Below are 18,157 nucleotides of genomic sequence, written 5' to 3'. Positions count from 1 at the left end.
AGCATCATCATTGGTTAGAGAACACAGCTCTTTTCAACTGTCCTCTCTTTCATGGGAGAGCCTACTTGAAAACTCACGTTCGGATAAGCCACGTTCTACTTACTTGGCAATGTTTTCTAATATCTAGGTGTCTCAAAGATGTAGACCTAGCCAATAGGAAACACTAAGCAAAAGACATTAAATGAAATTTAGGCCATCGGGTTCTCTCAGGCAACAATGCAAAGGGTGACGTACTTCTGGCAAACTCTTACCGAGCAGCGAGGCTGCCGTGTTCACAACAAGCTAAAGATTTCTTCACTGAAATCTCTTTTGCAGTCATCCTTTTCATATGCAAACTGTTTTTAAAACTTTTTCAATGTGAGAGAGCAGATGTTTAATTCATAAGTGACTAGAGGTAACAGCCAGCCCTGACAATAATTCCGTGCCTATTGTTTGTATCCTGCTCATAGCTGGTAGCACCGCTTGTAAAGTGAAAAGTAAGAACCTGAAGGACAGAGCGTTGCAAAGGTTTTTCTACTGAGTTAATCACCGCAATAGCTTTGCATGTGTGTTCAGTTGCAATGAATTTGTGTGCCCAGAATGAGTTACGTGTGCAGTTCATAGGATCAGGGCCTATAAAGAGACATTTATGGAAGTAATTTGCTCAAAATATTTGCTCGTGAAGGTTCTCAATATAAGTAGCAAGAAGAAGTGCTTCTAAGACATCATTTTTAAATAGTCTTTGAGGTCATATATTGCTTTGTTTTATGCAGTATATTCTTATTATCTCAAATAGATCTCAGATATCACAGATAAGAATATCAAGCAAATCTCTAGAAATGTGTAGAGTTAGAATAGAATAAAACATGCTCCTTTCTTAGACACATTAAAAGGCTGTAAGTGTTATGCAGTGGATGATTCGCTTTTATGTCAAGACTACTTGACATGAATCGTGATATTTGATATCACGATTCTAATTTGATATGTCCTAAATTTAAATCTAGCATCACCAAATGGGGTGGAGATTAGACCAACAAATCTGTGCGCATTCTGTCCTGGCAGAGCTTAGATCTGCTTAGGGATAGAAAAGTAAACATGACTCCAACTATACTCAAATGAGCCCCGTCGGGGGACTGCTGCACTGACACATCATATACACAAATGCAAAATAGAGAGTGACAATACAGATCTCTGAACAATGTAATCGTAAAGGGACATTTGGCAGCTTGTTTTGTGGGTTGCGCATGCTTTTAACAGATGTGATAGCAATGGTCTAATAAGCAGTTAAATTGCAGGATAAACATGCTCAGTCTCCTCTAATAAAGTTTGAAGCCTTAGCATACCACCACGTACAGTGGTCTTTGTTGTTTTCCTCGCTATTTTCAATAGCAAAAAATCTATTTGTCAGCAGAGGAGCCCTTTGGAGGGATTTTATTTGTATACAAAGAGAGAGACAGTGTGGGAACAAATTGAACAGGTCGCCTACCCTGCAACTAATCTGAGAACCCAGAAAAACACAATATAAGAATGGGAATGTGATGGTGTGATCAGAACGGACATAAGAAAAGAGAGGGCAGATTTGTTTTTCCTGGTTTTCAGACAGCAATAATTGCACGGGAAGAACTGATACATGTGCACAGGCAAAATGATGGTTTTGAGTAAAGCTCTGACGGCACGATGCAAGTTACAGACCTAATCGTGTGCCTGCAGAGGAGACAGTTGCCTTAGAAGAACATTACGACGGTTGCCAAAATCAAGTGCTTTGAAGTTAAACACTAAAACCTAAATGGACAAAAATCCTAATTGTGCTTTCCTGTAAATCAGTATTAAGATTTTTCTTGAAATGTGTCTTTGCCTCTCTTTTTTTTCCCCCAAAGAACCCTTTATCTTTCATTACATAGGATAAGTAGGTACTGATTACACAGTACCTACTGAATAAGCAGCTACTTAGAAAAGTAATCTTCACCAGCCAGTTAGCTGTGCCTTATTTACTGCACACCCAAAGCCTGCAGTAAATACAGAATTATTCATTTTTTCATGGTCTTTGCTGGGCCGCTCATCACTGTAGTATTTGCATGCCTCGAGAACACAGATGAATTTATCGCTGCCGAAAGATAGGAAACCATTATTATTATTCCCATTTTACAGCTGAAGAGATAGGGTCTTGCCTGGAGCTACACGGTGAATTAGTGGCAGAGCAAAGATTAAAATTCATGGCTTGCAACCCTGTGCACAGTACTGGAGACTGCACTGCCTTGCAGTCAGAGGTGCTGAGAGACCACAGCTCTCACCGACTTTGTCTACCACTGCAAGTGCTCTACAAGCCTTGGGCAGCCCAAGTCGGTCATCCATAAAATAAGATACACAGTTAAGAGTCAGCTGCCAGAGTATTGGGTTTATCATCGCATTAAGAAACTGATACTTGAGTCTGGTGTTTACAAAAGGGTCTTGAACCTGGTTCACCCACGCCTGGGTGAATGCTGGAGCTACTGGGGTGCTGGTGGTTCCAGGGTGGGTAATTTACTCTTCTGTGGTGTAGATGCTGGAACTCAAAAAGCTGTGATAAAAGCACCATAATCTGATTTCAACAAAATGGCACTTTACGATGAAACACGTTTAGAGTGGAAAACTAACTGACAGGCCTAAGGTCTCGTCTCTTGAATTATTCACCTGAAACTCATTCCCTCCTGCTGTCTTGAACATACCCAGGATTCTGCCCCAGCGCTCTCCACACAAAAAGCATCTGATCAACATTTGATGGCTGTTGTTTTGTTCTTTTTAGTAAACTGGGAAAACACCAGTAGATCAAACTGCAACCATGCCAGCAGTCATATTTTATTTAAGTCACTTTTTCTCTTTGAAGCTATTCTTTTGATCCTCTTCCGTGCCCCTGAGATGCTATGTTCAGTGACCATTCCTACTCTCTGGCTGCTAAAATTAACACGGGTGTTAGGTCTCAGGATCCGCAAGCGGATCCACAAGACAAGCAGGTGAAGTTTCTTGTATACACTTGACCAGCAGTCTGTCACCCAATACAGCCCCGAAACTACTCCACTAGTTTTCAGTTGCTGAAATTGAAATGCATGATGATAAATCCAGATCATCGCACTTACGCAAGTAATCCTGTTTCTCCAAAATTTGCAGCCAATGGAGTTGCCGTGGACTTTGAAAAAGGACCAAACACAACGAACCTGCAGCCTGGGGACCTGGACAGGGTATGCCACGCTGTCCCTCCAGTCCACGTACCTGTTTGGCTCCTTCAAAAGCCACAGCACAGATAGTCAAGGAAAACACTCAGCATCCAGGATGGAACTTGGATCTGCTACAGCCTGAATGTGCCGCTTGGAGGTAGGGTGCTTTCCTTCCCTCCGGGCAAAGCCTTCCTTGGCAAGGGCTGGCACACCGGGATTCATCTCCACTGAGAGCTGACCTGCCGAACACTCAGGCACTTGTGTAAAACTGGAACAGCTTATGGGGAGAGACCGGGGAAAATACACACAAAGTTCCCAATGTCCAAAAAGATAATGGCTGCCCGTAGCAAAGAGTCAATCTGGGTTTCTCACAGCCAAAGGGAACACCCGAAGCATGGGTTATACAATGATTCCTCACTGCTGTTCTTAACTCTTTCCGCAGCCATATCCTTCTCTTCCATCCTACTGACTTTTCTTTAGAAATTTTAAAACCAAAATGCTCAATATATCTAGTGTTTTACTCTCCTTTTTTTTTCCATTGACTAATACAGACTGCCAAATCCTAGCTCGCTCTGCAGTTGTTTTGTGAGCAAGCCACCTGCATTTTTCATTGAATAAATTATTTACCAAAATGAAAAAACAAAAACAAAAACAAAACCAAACCAAAACCAAAAAGCGCCTCTACTTAATATTTGTGCCAAATCTCATTCTTCAGATTCACTCTCATTGACTGCATCATAATTGCCGGGTCGCACTCGAGGTATAACCTCAGCTGATGTATGGGCGTAGTTTCGCTGCCCTTTACTTACCCAATTTATGCTACATGAAGATCTGGCTTATTGACTGATATACATAATCCATGTTATTATTTTTCTCTTTCTGAATTCTACTGCACTGGGACTGGCAAGATATTTTCACACAAAGCTGTAGGACTGACATCACCTGCATTGGTGTGGTATATTATAATGATATAATGTATGATATAATAGTCAATCATTAATATTTAACATCCTGTAGTGTTATATATAGATTATTTTGAAATCTCCATAAATATATTTTCCAAAACAGGGCATTTTCAGGTTAGTTCCCTTTTCTTTCTTTTTTTTTTTTTAACGGCTCTGTCCAATTTCTGTAAATGTTAATTCTAGATGGAACAATTTTAAAACTCATTTTTCTTGAAATTTTATTAATTACAGCACTTGAATCTATATTACAGAAGCCACATTTAATGGGATTTGGAACTGCCGAGAACATTTATTCCCACCTAACCCTTGCCAATAAATTCAGCCTGGAAAGCAATATATCGCAAATCCTAAAATAAATGTAAGCTGTGTCTACAGCTTTCCAAATGGTATGCATTAATGTTTTTTTTTTTGTAGCAACAGCTAATTATTATAATTAATCATTACAGAGTTACTTGAAAGCATTTGTAAAATTTTACAAAACTGGAAGCAAATATTTGTTGGTATCTTTGACAGCTACCTGGGTTGATCAGAACCAGAAATAATGAGTTCTGTCAATATCACCAGCGTACATGTAAACAACACAGAGAAATGCAGTAAATACGGAAACTATAGCAGCCAAAAAGACCCGAGTTCATCACAACAACTTAAAACATGTTAATTCAATCGTATCTTAGTATTTACAGAGCCAAAACCCAGTTGACAGGTAGACTTGATATGAACATACATGTATCAATAGGCATAAATATTTATAGCTTATAACCTAAATATGAGGGAGAGATATACATGCATATGTACGTATAATAAAATTCAGAGATGTACTGTCAAATAGATTTTAGTACCTCTTGTCTGTAACCAATTTCTAAACTACAAATATGCTGTCCTTAACATCACTAAGTACATAAGGTTACTGTATTCCTATATCGTCTCTAAGTCCACTCACCCTCCATCCATTATGAATATTTGAATATATACTTAATGAAGGATTTATCAACACCGATTCTTCCATCTCAGTTCAATGACTTTCTGTGTTGTTCCTCCTAAGATTTGTTCTCTCCTTCCTGTTGGGAAGGAATTACATGTGCGGTAGCATATGCGTAAACCCTTGAATACTGATGCAGAACTTGTATGCTCTACATGTTTAAGCCTGATTAATCTTTCTTTATGAATCATGTGTATGACACTGAATCATTGTGTTATTCTCCACAAAGTGCTGTCTTACTTAGATGCTTCAGAATAGAGAGTAAGTTGGTTTCTCACTCAACAGCATCAGCAAAGGTGTGCTCGGCCCTCACAAGGAGTGCACCACGCAGTGTCGGACTTACAGACGCACCCAAATCCACCAGACAGGAGGACTGAGGCCTTAAAGACCATAGACAGTGCTACCCTAATGTCCCATTACTTTTCAAATATAGATATTACTGCTACTCAAGCTAGCTAAAACACTAACCAGTAAATCTGGCCATTTTGAAGAAATTAACTAAGGGTATTTTGTATATGATAGGATCATAAAGTTCCAGTCCAGAGATTTTCTGAGTTGATGCTCACTTGTGTGCAATAAAAAAACCCTAAGCTTATGCAGAAAACTGTAATATTTTAGTCGTAAGCATGTAGCGCCAGTGTTTAACATAGAATAATCTACTTGAACACATTAGTTACAAGTATCTTTATGCATTTAGAGAACATTTATTCATCATTTACATTGTGATTTCTTTCTATGTAAAAGTATGGTTTATATAGTTCATGTTTAAAGGTTAGATTCTGGAAGAACTGGAAGATCCACAGGCAATTGCCTGGGAATGTCAGGATGCAATGACTGCCGCCCCTGAGTAAGCACACAGACGGAGAAAACAAAATGTGCTCCTGTTTGCTCCATATATATCTAACTTTGGCTTTTGAATACAGCTGCTTCTCACCAGGCCTGCTAAGAAGCTTAAGTACATTTATTTGCACTGTCGTTCCCATACTATTAGCATAATTTGCATGGCCATAAGACGGGGAACCTGTAGTCGGTCCAGCTCAGAGGTGGGCACAATGTGAACTTCACATCTGTATCCGGAAAGTCCATAGAGGTACATTAAACCAACTTGTTAATTTGGCCCAGGACATCAAACCTAAGAGATCTTTGGGTTGTAAACTTTGATTGGGTGACACCCTCATTTCAAATCTCTTTCTTCTTGCACTGCCAGTCTCACTAGTCCACAACCTTCTCTCTGCTAAAAACACTGTGCCAGCAAGAGAGGAAACCAGGGGTGGATTCAAGGTAGAGATAACAGCAGGCACTTGTTTATGGGATACCACACTCACGGAGGAGCTAACACTTGCTGCAGAGTTCATGGATAACCAGAAAAAAACAACAGCCTGTATTCTCATAAAGCAAAAGGAAAGCAAACCAGAAACTCACTGTTTATACTGCTATGGAAATTTGTGGGCTGTGGGATGCAGGAGGGACTGCTGCTAGGCAGCCTCTTCCGCCTCCTGAATCTAAGACCGTGAACTAGCAGTTCAGGACATGTTGCAAATGCCTTTGGTTTTCATGGTTTGTATCTCAAGGGCAGACTTTGATAGGCTCTGCGGGAACAGGGAGAAGATTTCACATCTGAACCTGGCGAGGATGTGAATAAAACCTTGATTCTTCTACAGGAAAAACATCTGTGAGCAGGTTTGACCCCACGCTCCGACTTCGCGTTGCTGTCTGCTGGTGTAAAGGGAATTGTCTCTTGCCCAGGGCAGAGGAGAAACGGGCTATCTCACTGGCAAGCCGAACTGATCTGGGTGATCTGTCAAAACCCGCCCGTGCGCAACATTTCCCTGCAAAGGCACTGTGAGGGCAGTGCCAGGTCTGAACCCCACCATTGGCCCTGGCCCCATCCTCCTCACCGGCCAGCTCCAGGCTTTCAACAGTTACCCTAACCCACAGAGGTGGAATTCAAACTGTGTAAATCCAGACCCGCTGGGTTAACCTGTAGGGAGGATAGGATCTCAAAGGGAGAAGGGAATTGCAAGAGTCGTGCAGCAAGGTGTGTTTGGGGAAAAAGATGGAGCCCCTTTGTGTGTCTTTAGGCAGAAAGACAGGGATGTCGTCGTAAGTAGCAGACAATGTTTGCCTTAATGCTGTAATCTAAAGATTTACAACCTTACAACGGAATGAAAAATCTTGGAAATGTTCTCCAGTCCTCCAGGTGGGGGCGGTATCTCTAGATATCATTTCCCTGGTCTAATGGGCCAAAGTGTCTAATACAGATCCAAACCCACTTAAATTTCCTGCCAGCCACTTCTGAGAGATAGGGCTGCCAGCACCCGAGGCGCTCATCTCAGAGTAGGGACCTCTGTACGGTGCATAGAGCAGTTTTCAGAAACGCTGAAGCTTAAGGCACGCTATAAATCCATGACAGCACTCTTCAGGCGTACCCTCAACGTTCGCTCAGTTGTTGGTCTAATATGTGGAAATGGGCTGAAGCACGGGTTGCCCGGAAGAGATAGGGTGAAAACCACCAAACAGAAAATGTAGCCGTTCCTTCATTTCTAATCTGAACGTGTGCAGAAAGCAGCCTGCTCAGGATTAGCTTCGCATGAAGGTTTTAGACCTTTGAACCCGCAGATTTGGGAATCGCAACAAATAGCACGCAGAAGCATCAGCGTTGCTCGCTACGGATATCGCTTTTCACAACCAGCTGGAATTTTGCTGTGACAGGGCAGGTGGTCACCTGCCTCTCTCTCCCCTTGGCACCGCATTCTGTGTCACATAACGAGGGACCAACTCTATCTCCGAGCAATCCTTCCCAACATTACTCTCCCCCCAGCTGCTTTTCCCAAAGCTCTGTTAAGTAGCTCTCTATTGCCACCGGGGGGGCACAAAACGAACCACCAAAACACCGGGTCCTAAATGCAGCTCTGCCTGCAACGTGGCCCATCACACAAGTGAAATGCAGGTCACCGGTCATCTTTTATGGGTGTCCATGACATTGTAGAGGGGGTATGCACGTGGGAAAGAAAAGGCTTTTAGTATCCCTCCTTACCATTCAGAAATATACCAAATGCTTCCAAATCTATCAGACTCTAATACTTCTCGCATCACCAAGGTTATTTGTATCATTTCACTACCAGATAGAGTTGTGAAACAGTCTGGGAAAAGTAATAGAGAGTTTCACAGGGTGACGCTGTTTTCATAGCTTAGAGGATCACAGGATGGCTGAGGCTGGAGGGCACCTCCGGAGATCAGCCCCTCCCCCTGCTCAAGCAGAGTCAGCTACAGCAGGTTTCCCAGCATCGTTCCCCTTCAGGTTTTGAGTGTCTCCACAGACAGAGACTTCACAACTTCTCTGGGCAACCTGTTCCTATGTTTAGGAAGTTGAGTTAAAACTTGTTTTCCTGTGTTCAGATGGAATGTCATGTTTTTTAATTTGTGCCCACTGGCCCTTGACCTGTCACTGGGCACCGCTGAGCAGAGCCTGGCTGCCTCTTCTTCATTCCCCCCCCCCCCCCCCCGTTCCTCCCCATCAGCTATTTATACACTGGTGGGATCTCCTCTGAGCCTTCTCTTCTCCACGCTGAGCAGTCCCAGCTCTCTCAGCCTCTCCCCATAGGAGAGATGCTGCAGTGCTTTAATAATCTTCTTGACCCCTTGCTGGACTTTCTCCAGTATGTCCATGGCGCTCTCACGCTGGGGAGCCCAAAGCTGGACCCAGCACTCCAGGTGTGTCCCACCAGGGCTGAGAAGAAGCCTCTTGACTGTCACCTCTACAAATACTGAGATAGGAGGGGGTGGAAACGCGACTTTCACCCTTTGTTCAGATCCAGTCTCTGTGTGAGAGTGGGCAGGTTGGTGTGAGCTGACGGTTGGGGATCCGTGCAATGACTGGTGAATTCAGACTGCTCTCCATTGGAAAAGCATTTGTATCACCAAAATCACTGTCCCAGGCACTACCTTTTGCAGAGTCTTAGCTAGGAGGCCAAAGAGAAGATTTCAAGAAAACAGGCAATCCTCTCCACCTGGATGTGGGAAGTGACATGTTTTGGCAGAAGAGAATGCCTCCAAAGAGCCTACTGCTTGGGTCAGTACCCACAGCATGTTGCACTTCATGAGCTTTCTGCATCTCTCCTGGAAGGAGAAGGAACGGCTTAGGCAATGACAGAGATGTCTTTGGCTGCTGGAGAAATGGGTCATTTTCCGACACAGCATGTCCCAGTGTTAGGACTTGGTGCGCATTTCCCAATGAGCCCCCGAGTGTGGAAGTCCTCATGAGTGCCATGGTAAAAAAATCACAGCCCAACCCTGTACTATTGCTTCAGTCCCGTGCAGAGGATGATCTAGCTCAAATGCATCTATCTCTGCAAATAAGCAACATTACTTAATGATGCGGGAAGGAGAAATGCCAGAGAGGGACCGCGCAAAACTTCTCCCAAATATGAAATGGCTTCTGGAAGGCTGTGTCGGCTTTTGCTGAACACCAGCGCAGAAAATAAACAACCAACCAAAGAAAACATTTCCTTGACCGCAATAAAAAGCAATTGTTTCACATACTCAATTCAACACATCCTTTAAAACCAACCACGGAGGCTAAGAATACAAATAGGGCAAGCGTGAATCACTAGGGAGTGCCTGAAAAAAACACACAGTGGAGGACACGTACGGTGCATTTGCCTTCAAAGCAAAGACCTCTCTATTGCTCGGAATAACTCTGCTGTCACAGGTCAATGCCACCATCCTGCGGGGATCCAGTCCGAAAACCTACGCAATTAATGTCTGACAAGCTCTCAAGAAAGCACCTTTGCCCAGGAGTTAATACCTTGCATTATAAACAACATGCTTCAGACATATTGCGTCATTAGCTATAATTAGCGGGCGAACAGAACCAGATCTGTGTTGCGCTGCTACCGTACAGACAAGGCTAAAGAAAAAAAAAAAAAAAAAAAGAGAGAAAAAACCCAAAACAAACAAAAAACCCAACCAACCAAACAAAACCAGCCCGACGCTGCTGTTCGGAGCCATCAGACCCGCTTCCTTGCCGACGTGAGTCGCCACCGGCGAGTAACCGCTTTGATTTTGGCCGTCCGTAGGGCGCCGCACGGCGGGCGGGGGCTTCCCAGCGGCTTTACCGGCCGCCCTCCGCCGCCACATCGCCCACCGGCTCCCGCCCGCCACAAACACCCCCAACCCCTTCCCATCCCCACCCCCTCCCACCACCGGCCCCGGCGGCCCGCGGGCGCCCCCCGCTCGCCGCGGGGGCGCGCGCTGCCCGCCGCCCGCCTTGCGTGGAGCTGCGCTGCCCCCCGGCGGCGGCGGCGGAGACAGCGGCGGCGCTTTTGCCCGGGGGGTGGGGAGGAAGGGGGTCCCCACCCGTAGCGGGGTGGGGGGGGACGGGGGACGGCGACACCGCGTGGGCGCGGCGTTTGTCACGGCGTTGTGCGCTCCAGCGGCACTGCCCATCCCGCCCTTGCGCCGGGACACCCTCTTCTCCCTCTGATTTTTTTTTTTTTTTTTTAACATTTTCTCGTTATTTCGCTTCCCTCCCTGCGTCTTAAAACCTTCTGGTTTGGTTTGGGTTTTTTTGGGGGGTTTGTTTTTTTTTTTTTTTTTTTGCCAGGAGGCTCGGCAGCACGCGGGCAGGCGGGAGCGGGGCCGGGTGATGCCGGGGCGAACCCCCGAAGCTCTCTCCCCGCTCGGAGAGCCCGGGCCCGCCGCGTTTTTCCCACGGCTTCCTTGGGTAAAATTATTTAAAGCTCCCATAATTTTACAACATCACCTATGCGGAGATATAAATAGTTCATACCGGAAATCAAAGCCCTGTGAAAAATCTGATTTAAACGCTCTTAGGCAAGAACATTATCATGAGAAACTACTGGCGCTTCGTACTTACTTTCCGCAGATATTTTTAAGCGCCGGGAAAGCTATTCTGATAGCAACGTTCATTCACAACTTCGTATTTATTGAAGTCACTGAGGAACAACGTGTGTCATTGGCTCTGCATTTAAGATCATTAATCATTGCTGGGAAACCTGAACGCAGTTAAGCACCGCATATAACCAAAAAAATAAAATAATAATAATAAAAAAAGAAAATCTAAATTCATAAGGACCAATTTTCAATTGGAAGCGTGGGGACCGTGAACCAGGCGCACCTTTCGCAGCACCCTCTGGAGCAATGAGCTACAGCACCAATATCGATTCCAGTGGAGGGATTAATTTCATAGAGCTTTTTTTATGGATATAGGAAAAAGACAAATGCTCCGTTGATCCGCAATGTTGCCTGACGTTACCTCGTTAGAGCTGTTAATTTAATAACCAAGTTTGGAGGGTTATTTCGAAGTGCGGTCAGAGCAGTATTCATTGAAATGGTGTTTGTCACACGTAACGTGTGTGTCACGAAATGCTGTGTGCGGCTCAGGGAACCCACAGGACCCGGGACGACACAACACTCATTTCCCCTTTTGGCTGGTGCGAAATGCACCAATCCTTCCACACCTGCAAGCAGTATTTAAGTGACCTGGACATGCAGCAAGCGTAATATTCCCTATATTGGAGATGTGAAGCAGCGCATCCCTTTTTCTGGACCAACTCCACCACCACACGCAGCCACAAGGAAACCTGGAAGTTATCCTGGGTCTCCTGGAATTTTTGATACCGGTACAAAATGCGGATGTTGTAATCATGAGGACCCTACAAAGAGTTAACGTTGCGGGTACAAATCCCCACTTCAGCATTTAAAAATTATAGTGGTTTCGGATGTGGCCCGTTGGCTACAGAAGAGGAATGTAGATACAGATCTGTGTGTGTGTATATATATATGTACGCTTATACGTGTGTGCGTAAGGAGCCTATACACCGGCCAGCCTCACCCGCCGGTGGGGGCGGTCCTGCCCCACGGTGACACGACCCCTGCACGGCCGGGCTGTGGCAGGGGCTCTCCCCGCGGAGGGTCGGTGGCAGGGCCCCGGGAGCGGGGGGGACACGCCACGGGGGACCGGCGGGGGCTGCCCCCGGGCAGCCGGTGCGGGGAGTCCGGGGACCCGCCGGTCTCCCCGGGGGCTCCGGCGGGGTCGGGCTCGGCCCCCCCGGAGGGTTTTGGGGGACTCCCCGCTGGGGGTCCCGGAGGGGCGGGCGCGCCCCGCGCACCCACCCGCGCTCCCGTCCGCGGGGGCGGCGCGGGCGCGGGCGCGGCGCTGCGGCGGGGCCGCGCCTGCCAGCGGCGGGGAGGCAGCGCCGCCGCTCCCGCTCCGCTCCCGCTGCCGCTCCGCAACTTTCGGGCAAACACCGCCCCCCCCTCCTCGCCCTCGCACCCCCGCCGGCGGCTGGTAAGAGCCGGGATCCCGCTCCCGGACGGGCCGGGACGGCGGAGGGCGGCGGGGAGCCCCTGCCCGCAGCCCTCCCCCTCCTCCCCCCCCATCCCCCCGGGGCGGCCGCCGCTGCGCCCATCGCCGCGCACATGGCCGCGGGAAACTTTGGCGGGAGGGCGGAGGAAGGGGGGGCGGGGGGGGGGGAGGGCAGCCCGAGGGCGCCGCGGGGATGCGAAGGGAAGAAGAGAAGGGAAGAAGGGGCGTCGGAGCGGGCAGGTGCCACCTTCCGCGGTGCGGAGCGGAGCGATGGCGCGGAGCCGCGGTGCGCGATGCGCGGACGGCGGCGGAGGGGAGGGGAGGGGAGCGGAGGGGAGCGGGCGGCGTTGGCCGGGCAGGTGCGGGCGGTGCGGGGTTTGCGCCTGTGCGGGAAGGGAGAAGCGGCCCCCGCAGCCTCTCCGGCGCGGAGCGGGGCGCGGAGAGAGCGGGACCCGCCGCGGGGCAGCGCCGGGCGGGCGGGGGGAGCCCCGGGGAGGGGGCGGCTGTTGGTTTGGGTTTTTTCGCCTTGCGGGCGCCGGTGGGGTGGGGAGAGTAAGTTGCTGAGCGGTGTATTGCAGGAAAGGGGGGGGGGGGCACGGGGTTCAGGTGGAAAATCCAGGCAAGCTTCCCTCGGGGTGTGTTTTCTGGTGGTTGTTTTGGGGGTTTTTGTTGGTTTTGGGTTTTGGGGGGTTTGGTTTGTTTGTTTGGGTTTTGGGGTTTTTTTTTGGTTTGTTTGTTTTTTGGGTTTGTGGTTTTTTTTTTTTTTTTTTTTTTGCTTTTTATTAGGGCACAGAGGAAAACGTTAGTGCACAATGCTGAAATTGGTGATCTGGTCGCAGAGGCAGGTATCCGAAAAGCGGCGGTCGCTGGAGCAGCTACATTACTGTCATTCTTCGTGCTAGCGTGAGGTTTATGTGCCTTTGCCAGGAAGGTCACTTTTTAGCCCCCCCCATCCCACCCTTTACCCCCCCCCCCCCATCTTTTTGCTAAGCCGTGCATCAGCAGCATGAATTCCAAGAAGCAGTAGGTGTTTCTTGGCATTTCAACTGGGATTTTGGAAAAGGAAGATGGGTATTTAATGGGAAAAAAATTGCGATGGAAGGAAAGGATGTGGAGGCTGCACACAGTCCTGGGTTTGCAGGCGTGTGGAAGTTGTGGAAATAGGTAAAGGGTAGAAAGTGGCATTTGGAAAATGGTGACTGTTTAGTTACGTATATGACGGACGAATGTAAGGGAAAACTGGGCCACTAAGAATTTCTCCTGTTTTGCAGATTGCTGTCAGCAAAAGGTAAAACACGTCCTTGAAGATATACAATTTTACATAAACAGCTGATGTTTACATAAGCCTAGATAAGTTTGTGAAAAACACGGATAGCAGAAGATACGGTGTTAGCTGAACTGGGCTATCCTGCTGTTTCTCCGTGTAATAATTTATCTTTTTTTTGTGTGTGTGTATTGTTGCAGCGTAAGAACAAAGTGAGCAGCTGCACCTTTACCAAAGCAACCACCTGCGTTCCTCCTCTCCTCTGGAATGGACAATGGGATGGTCTCTGGCTTTATCATGATTAAAAACTTCTTCCTCTTCTGCGTTTCCATGAGTATAGCCAGCCACTTCGGGTGAGTTGCCAATTGCGTTTGAATTTTTGCTGGGGGTTTGTTTTTTTGTTTTTTTGTTTTTTTTTTAAGGAAATGAAAAACCTTGGCTCTGCGTGGTACGGAGCAGCCGAACAAAACGAGCGGGCTTTGCATTTCATCTTAACGTGCTAGTGTCAGGGGGAAGGGAGCGCTTTGCTTTCCTGCGCGAATCTACTGACTCATATGGGTTCCTCAACGCCCGTGATGCTCTTGCGGGAAGGCTGGAGGGGCACGGGGAGCTCAGAGCTGGCCTGCAGCTGCTGAGGGCTCTGACCTGGGCGTAGGTAGCGCAGGCGGGGGCTGCGGTGCTCCCTGTCCCCGCGGAGGGCTTGCACCTTCCCTCTCCGTCACCTGGCGGGTGCGGGCTATGGGCAGCAGCGCAAGGCGGCAACAGCAGGAGTCGGTGCAAGGCTGCTGGCTGGTACAGGCTTTCCTAGTGAGTAAGCGAAGATCGTGACTGCTCAGAAGGACGGCTGAGTTGGAAACTTGCTAGAATATTTAGACGTTGTGTTTCCCTGGAGCGTATAGCAAGGAATCCTCTTTCCTTGTTTTTGCTTTGGATGCTTTCCTGATGGTGATATTCTGAAAACTGTATTGAAGAAGTACTTCTACTGTAGCTCTTAAGAAAAAAAAAAAAAACACTCAAAACCCACCACAAAACAACAAACCAAACAGCAAACCCCTATTTATATGTTTCTTTCCTAAACCCAGAGATCTTAAGAACTTTCCAAAATTGGGCTATGCAGTGAAGTCTAGAAAAAGCATTTTGCAAGTGCTCTGGAAACGTAGGTTGATTCTTCTTTGTGGAGGAGAACAATTATTTATGATTTCACCAGAAAAAAAATGAATCCTCCCAACGTGCTGATTCACAAGCACACCCATCAGTTCCTTGCTATAAGAAGATACAAAATGGAGATGCAAATCAGTTTCTGATTTCAAGCAAGGTGATTTTTTTTCCAGACTGGAACTAGGAGAAAGACCAAACTTTGAGTGACGACTGCCTATGCTGTAAGCAAAACTGAGCCCTGTGTCCAGCGCGTGTCCTATGTAGGCAGGCGGGAAGCCTGTGACCACAGTGCCGTACGGGAATGGTTGTAGGACTGCACACTGCCAAGGACGCAAAGAGCTGCACACGGATTTATTCCCCTCGGAAAAGCTTGATCCTGCTTTCGCTGTGGTCTAAGGCAAACCTCTCTCTGGGCTTTGCGGTAGAAATGAAGAGGGCTTAGATAGTGTGGGACTGGTTTTAAACTTGCCTTGACGTGGTTGTAATTTGACAAAGTGAGAAAATCTTGAGGACTGTAAGATTATAGTCCTCCCCGATTGTCCATCGTGCCTGCCGAAGGCAGCACATCGCGGTGGTTGAGCGTGGCCTCTTTGGTGTGGGGTCTTCTAACCGTGTTACTGCTCTAACAGAAGAGCAGACAGGCGAGGCTGCAAAAAAAGAGGGTTTAACTCTCCCTTTCGACTCCAAAGCAAATACTGGGGGTAGGAATCGGTGTGACCTGTGACCTGGCAGATAATCGGAACAGGACAGTTAGGGGAAACTAGGACACTTGTTTTCTGCGAGTTACTCGAAAAGCTTCTGCGCACTAAAATGAGATCATCACGTAACCTTCCTCCCCCCCCCCCCCCCGTTCCCCCCTCATTTCTGAACTAGTAATTTTAGTCCGGGCCTGCAGAGATAAGCAGCTCCAATTCGCTGCACCATTCACACGCTGCCTTAGGGCTGAATTTTGACCCTGCTCAAAAGACAGATGATGCTCCAGCGCTTCTGTTTCAGAGGCAGAAGCAGTTTCAGAGTGTAATTTGCTAAGTGCTTTGGGACTGACTGTTCAGGACAGAACGGTACAATTTACATGTAGGCTGGTATATTAACTGCAAGAATCTGATAATACTTGCTGTTGCTACCAGGTTCTTCTTTATTAGCTTCATCCATGTTTGGACCGCACTGTTACATTGCAGTGCCTTTTGCAACGTGCTAGATAGAAGTGATGGGTCAAATGAGCACAAATTAAAAAGCAAAATACAGTAGGACATTACAGATGAAGGCAGAGATTTGTCTACCATTCTCCATAGTCATTCCATATTTATATTAAATCATAAATATAGTTTTTGCTGACATAACCAAAGCCACCTTGGGGGATTTTGATGCACAATGCCTGGTAAAATAAACAGGAATTATGTATCTCAGTCTCCTAGGCTACTTCAGAAATCTCAGCAAAAGTCTGTGATTAATGTTTAACATAAATGTGGAATGACTATTGAGAGTTATCCACATCAATAGGCGATAGAGAAGGACTGTAGGCATAGTTGGTAGAAGTTATTTAAAGAAAAATCACTGAATTAAAATTCAAAGATATAGATGAAATGAGAAGAGGATGCAAAGCCCCCCCCCCCCCCGCTCCCCGTTGTTGGTGTAACAGTTTTATGAGTCTCCTTCTGCTGAAACAGTCCAGCATGAATCAAGGCTTTTTCAAGCTTGTTTGAATTCAGCCTTGGGTTGTGTAATGCTCTAACAAGTTAAGGTATTTTACTGCAGGATTTCAAGGTTCACAATTGTCTGGAAAGTAAACATTAACAATCGAGCTAGAGAATAATTAGAAGTCAAATATAACCATGAAGAGTATTTTCAGGTGAGACAAGAGGCTGATTTCATCCCATTTGTTTCATGCGAAGGATTGCACAGAATTCAGTCCCGGTTGCACGACCCGCAGGGTCAGGCTGACAAAACCAAGCGGAAGGTGGGCGCTCTCCTGGCAGGGGATCGGTGGCAATGCTAAATAATTCGGACCCTGCTCCCTTCAGGCTGATGCCCGCAAGAATGACGCCGTGAGGCTGAGCGCATCAGTCAAGGAAGGAGGTCGGCGTACGCAGGTCCTGTCCCGCCAGACTGCGCGTGGCACTGCCCAGCATCCTGCGCTTTCTGGTCCTCGGGGAGCCCACGCTGTTGCAGCCCTGTGAGGGTGGCGTGATGGGTGACTGCCTGCACCGAGATCTCCCTGGGATGAGGTGGCACGTGGTTGGCCCCGTGGTGCCGGCCAACCTGACTGCATCCTGACTCTTTTTTTTTGGGGGTTTTTTGTTTTTTTTTTTTTTGCAAGCCCCGGGGACATCTCTGGTGACTTGCTGGTGACACGCAGCCCCTGTGCCTTTGCATTTCAGCTGTCCCATTTCAGAAATCTGTCCGAGAGCCCAAACCAACGGGGATGGATGTTGTTGGTGTAACCACAGTTTAGTTGCCATCTGCTAATAATATTTATAATAGTAGAAACACGGAAAACAGAAGATCCCAATTAAGTGTAGCCAACGCAAGACTCCTCTGTACACTGTAAGAATTCAGTCGGTGGTGTGTCTGTAGTTTCACATACTTTTCCGCTAGCTCACAGCCCTTATCGCTAAGACCATAATCCTGCTATTTAGGCTAAACATACCTCTCCTTCAGGCTGTTCTTTCAAGTCAGTCTCTGCAACCCTAAGCAGTTAGTTCTGCTGGGTTATCCCTTTCCAAGTACTTGCAGATGCTGGGGAGCTCTTCCTCATATTTTTAAGACTAATGTTGTAAGAAATATTATATGCTTATCCATTTTTTTTTAATTCTGTTTTTCTTTCCTTCTCCGTGTCTCAAGATAGCTTTTTGAACCCATTAGACAATTTTAATAACTGGAGAGCTAAGTGGCTGCCTAGAACTGCTTGGAGGAGGCAGACGGACATCAGTCAGTCCCTCTGCCGAACAGAAGGCACTGGCTTCAGCATCCCTGTTTGGCTTGGCCTGCCGGCTGGCCAAAGAGCAGGCGCGTACCCGCTGGCCATCCAGCACGTGCTTGGTGCAGCATCAGCCCTGGCACGCGTGGCCTCCCAGCGAAGCTGCAGGGCGGTGGCCTGGGGAGCTGGGGAGTACTGGGAGGTATTTAATGGCTGGGAGAAATTCAGGGTCTGGAAAGAGGAGTTAAGGTGCAAGGGGTGAGGACGGTCAGACGTCGCGAAAAACAGGCTTTCATTGCACTGCACACAAATTGCTCGTTCCCAGAAGGCAGCAAAATACTGCTCCGGCTAAATAAAAGAATGAGGTTATTCTT

General features: G+C 47.3%; 2 protein-coding genes across 2 annotated transcripts in view; one reads left to right on the top strand and one right to left on the bottom strand.

The window, feature by feature from the left end:
* The window catches only part of GABRB3 (gamma-aminobutyric acid type A receptor subunit beta3), a gene marked incomplete at both ends in the record, with an annotated part of 200,300 nt that overhangs the window by 138,175 nt on the left and 43,968 nt on the right, over nt 1–18,157 (bottom strand). The gene's annotated exons all lie outside the window — the stretch shown is intronic.
* The window catches only part of GABRA5 (gamma-aminobutyric acid type A receptor subunit alpha5), a gene marked incomplete at both ends in the record, with an annotated part of 55,300 nt that continues 51,118 nt past the window's right edge, over nt 13,976–18,157 (top strand). The window contains one exon of the mRNA XM_082495477.1: nt 13,976–14,061. Within this exon, the coding sequence (XP_082351603.1) occupies nt 13,976–14,061 (86 nt within the window). The remainder of the gene's footprint in view (nt 14,062–18,157) is intronic.

The sequence above is a fragment of the Vanellus vanellus genome (genome assembly GCF_965231255.1).
Source record: "Vanellus vanellus genome assembly, chromosome: 1".
NCBI lineage: Eukaryota > Metazoa > Chordata > Aves > Charadriiformes > Charadriidae > Vanellus > Vanellus vanellus.
The sequence above is the reverse complement of the archived record's forward strand: the minus strand, read 5'-3'. Positions and strand labels throughout refer to the sequence as shown.